This window comes from Neltuma alba, unplaced genomic scaffold (assembly GCF_004799145.2).
Source record: "Neltuma alba isolate B1F8T4 unplaced genomic scaffold, ASM479914v2 tig00011814_pilon, whole genome shotgun sequence".
Taxonomy (NCBI): domain Eukaryota; kingdom Viridiplantae; phylum Streptophyta; class Magnoliopsida; order Fabales; family Fabaceae; genus Neltuma; species Neltuma alba.
This window is the reverse complement of record NW_021636429.1, coordinates 153,160-157,728: the sequence shown is the minus strand read 5'-3', so window position 1 is coordinate 157,728 and position 4,569 is coordinate 153,160. Positions and strand designations below refer to the sequence as shown.

The 4,569-nt window shown below is 31.3% G+C and overlaps 1 protein-coding gene across 1 annotated transcript; it reads right to left on the bottom strand.

The window, feature by feature from the left end:
- Positions 1–2,382: 2,382 nt before the first annotated feature.
- On the bottom strand, positions 2,383–3,043 carry LOC114718141 (uncharacterized). Its single transcript, XM_028903401.1, has one exon. The coding sequence runs from the start codon at positions 3,019–3,021 to the stop codon at positions 2,617–2,619; it is 405 nt and encodes a 134-aa protein (XP_028759234.1). The 5' UTR covers positions 3,022–3,043; the 3' UTR covers positions 2,383–2,616.
- Between the last annotated feature and the right edge of the window lie 1,526 nt (positions 3,044–4,569).

The window sequence follows — 4,569 nt, the reverse complement described above, 5'->3', positions numbered from 1 at the left end:
ACATAATTAAAAAGAATAGTTTTAAAAATAATTTTTGTAATATCAAAAATTAATTATCTAACTTTTATATGAAATATAACAATTCTATTAAATAGTAAATATTATCATTCATTTTTCAAACTTTGGTAATAAAAAACCTACTTTGTTCATTTGGGTTACTTTATATGCAGAGGTGACTAATTATTTTTTTAAATAAATTACTCTTCTTGTTTTTAATATAAGACTTATTTAACTAATTTAAATAGGTTAAGAAAGTTAAATAAAGTTAGTTAATTATGAGAAATATGACTTTTTTTCCCTCTAAAATATCATAATCATCTTTCTTTAATATCTTTCTCCCTTTCCTACATGATTATAATTGAGGGAGTATTAATATGAATAATTTAAAAAAATTGATAAATATGAAAAATAAATTTTATATTAATGATTAAAATTAACTTAACAATTATATCCTATATTAAGTAGCGAAAGAATACTAAATTTGGATGGGCACATAGTTTTGGCTTTGGAAGGAGTGGGCATGTGGAGGTCAGCTACATTGTCCGAGCAAATCGTATTTTAATCAAATCTTACAGGCCAAAATGCGTGATTAATGGTCAACACAAACTCACATGCCTCTAACGTTAATACAGCTATTCATTTCTTTTCCCTCTTATTTTAAAAAACACTCGTCTCATTACTTTAATCCTGATCTTATTTATAAAACACTTTCAACATAAATAATTAATATGATATATATCTGATTACGAGGGTGTTTGGGCTAATTTTTTTTAGAGTGATTTTAAGGATTTTGAGGCAAGTATACGAGAGAGATTTTATTTTAATTTGTGTTAAAATATTTTTTTAAAAAGTGATTTTGAAAGGTTGCCAAACTTCCCCCACATTATAAAATCAGTAGTGAGTTGTATAGTTCAGCGAAAAGGTGAGTTTATTTTCTGAAATTTTGCGTGATACGAGGGCATTACTGTTCTTCAACCCTGGAATATTATTATACTTTTTTCATTTAATTAAAATTGAAAATCGACAGTATTTCTAGATAAAATTATCATAAGAATCTTATTGCCATGGAATCGACAACTAATTTCTGCAAGGCATGTTTTGCACAGGAAAAATTTTGAAGTTGCACAAAATTTATATTTTAAATACTGCATAAGATTTAATTAATAAAGTGAACAATTATTTATTTAATAATAATTCATTTCGAGAATTCTAAAACTGTGCCCCTTTTTTTAGCTCCGAGGTCTTTTATATAAGGTACTTTTCTGGTCCTAAATATAAGACCTTTATACTGGTCCTAAATATAAGACCTTTATACTGGTCCTAAATATAAGACCCTTAAATCTACTAGTATAAAGGTTTTATATTTAGGACCGGAGGAGTATCTTTTACCTATGTCTATTGTATTGTATTTTCTTTTAGGCCAACTTAAGGTCTAATTCTATATTTTATTTTTAAATATTACTTTTAAAGTATGGCATAAAAAAATGTTAGTACCTCCGAAGCAGCCTGGTGAGTGGTGAGGTTATTTCAGATTATAAAATAATTAATGACCTTCTAAAGTCCAGTTTCTTAAACTGTATTTTAGTGCAATTAATCCTTAATTAAACATCAAAATCATGAATCTATTGTGAAAACTGAAGTTGCTATATAAAGGAAAAACCAAGACTCTTTGGTTGTTTGTCTCCTATCAAAACATATATGAGTAACGTCTAGAATCCCAAACTAACGGGAACGGGTGTAGTACAAGAGTATTTTATAACACGGTGAATCAAAATTCAAATCTTTATTAATAAGGTATTCATATTTAGTGTCTGAGATTATCTTCTAATAAAAAGATAATCATGCTTAATCCAAAAAAAAAAATCTCAAATAGTAAAGATACTTCAGTCATCTCTCCGTGACAAGAATTTAAATCCAACTTCGTTACCTTGTTTCAACTTTCAAGGGGTCATCTAGTTTTCTCTTGTGAAAACCATGTCATGGTCGATATTACCTATGTTTTAATTTTTAGAAAGGATTAATAAAATTTTTAGCGTTTTAAGTTTATTTTTATTTTGATTTTAATTTCTCAATTTTAAACCATAAATTTTGGTTTCTTAGGTTTTTTTTAAATAATATTAGTCCTTATAATCTAACAAAAATCTGGATGTTTTACTCTTTAGGAGATTAAAATTTATGTTTTGAAACTTAAAAGACCAAAACTAAAATAAAAATAAATTTAAAGCACCAAATATTATATTATCATTTTTAGAAATAATAAATAAATTAATTGAATTATTCCTCTTAACAGTTAACATCCCTGCTGTACGACCCAGCAAAAGGAATAAACTCAGAACTTCATTAATGATTTTCATGAGCAAAAATAATTATACAGGGACTAACTTTTGAAAACGAAAACCTAATAAATCTGAAAGTACAGTATAATAAACCCATCTTTACCATTGATGAAGGCACATGTTGTAGATATGAATCCAGTCAAAATGGTAAAAACTGGGAAAATTAAAGGAAGGAAGAAACTTAAGATCTAACAGAAATTGGAATTGATATATCACGTTCTATTTTTTTTTGGCCTTTATACATTCGTTCTAGCTTCTCGCCAGGATATAATTTCTGCGACTAGTGAGAGCCTCCTGCAACTACAGGAATAATCGGACAGGAAGAAGATCTCTGTGGATTAGCCGCAAACCTAGAGGAGAATGCATAGAACTTATAGTAATCTTCATCTAGCAAGCTTCCGCATCCACTTCTTCCGTCGTCGAAGTTCAAAGAATAGCTCAACGGATCGTATCGGCATTGGAACGAACCTCGTCGGCTCGAAGATCGCAGAGGTTTGCTACGGCGGCGCCTCTTCAGTTTTCTCATCAGTTTCGTCACCAGACAGCAGCAATTGCATCTCGAACTGCTGCTACCGGCGGAAATCGCGGCGGCGGCGGCAGTGGTGGCGGGTTCCTCTTCCGCCTTGACGGCGGCGGAGGAAGAGGAGGTGGTTCTAGGGCACCAGAGAGGCCACATCTGAGTCATGGAGCGTTTTGAGTTGAGGGCCACAGAGGGAGTGTGATTGTAGCGTAAAAAGGGACTGGGAGATTCTTGAGACATGCATTCTCTCCTTGACTGTTATATTTATAGACCCATGAGGTGTTTTCTGACGCGCCAACGCGGAGCGTATAGTGAAGTCATAGTTTTTAAAGATCCATTAATACTATGATTCTCTTGTACTATGATGATGATTAGTTCGCCTCAACGAAGAGAATTTAAATAGTCATTTTATCAGTTGCCAACTACTCTGGAGTTTTAAAGAAATTCAAGTTGAGTCCTGTGCAGCTTCCTAAACTATTTTTTCAGTCGGACATCCTAAACTAATTGTAATTTATCTAATATCGTAAAATATTTTGATAAAAGTTATTCCTTTCGGTTCTGCTCAAAATTTGGTCTCCATAATAATCTTACATTTGAGGTTAAAATAAAGTCTTACTACCTCTTATCCTTAGTATAAGAGTTAGTTGACTAATTTGGATAGATTAAGAAAACTAGTTAAGTTAGTTATTTATAATAAATAAGTGTTGTTTTTCTTAAAATATCCTTGTTAATCAAGTGTATTGGTTATAGCTACGATTATTACAAGGACTACATTGAGAAAAAAGGTAAATACAAGAGACAAAATATATTAGAGTATTATATTTAAGATCAAAATAAAAATTAAATTAGCTTTTATATTAAAAATCGAAGATAGTATAATCACTAAAAATAAGTCATTTGTTCGAGAAACTAAGTTTTTTTTTAAGACTTGTTTGGAGCTAGACCAAGGAATAAAGTTAAATTTGGAATCTTTAGATCACTTCCAAAAACATTAATTTTATATTTCATGAGATAAAATTAATCCCATCCCGCCTGTTCTTCTTGATATCATAGCTAAATAACTAAATTATTCTCTTTAATTATATAGATTAGAACTTTTGCTTGATAAAAACATCTTATAATTAATAGGATTATTTTGAAAAAAAAATTATAAATTTAAAAGACAAAATGAATTACGGTCATATATTTATGACTAAATCTAATCCCTTAATTAATTCTTGTATGTAAGACTGGTAGTATTTATTTTACGCAATGTAAAATCACTCAAAATAATAAGTTAAATCAAACGCTCCTCAACGAGGGTGAGGTTCGGAATCATGTAGAATATATAAAGATGAGAGAGTGAAGTTGAGATGTTGTAAAATATGCATAAATGGAGGAAGGTGGAGAAGATGAAAGAATAATGAGTGGGAGGGGTAAATAGGTAATAAGGGGGTGAGTAGGATGGCATCATTCACGTGAGTGAGATGTGAGAAATTCGTAATGATAACGTTGGCAATGATGGGGGGGCCTGATCTCACCCCTGCCTCTCCCTTCCCTCCATGTCTCATTCTCTCTGCCTCCCTCTCTTCTTTTCATTGTACCCGTTCTCCCTTTTCAAGGTCACATCCAAACTTACCCCAATTAAATCTCGCAAATGATCATCTGGACCTCCTGGGAGAGGAGGGCCCTACGTTTAGCCCTCAAGTGTTTTCCTTTTGCAAGCTCACTTTA

Coding starts and splice junctions, on each gene's coding strand:
- LOC114718141 (XM_028903401.1), bottom strand. CDS start 3,021: ATGACTCAGATGTGGCCTCTCTGGTGCCCTAGAACCACCTCCTCTTCC.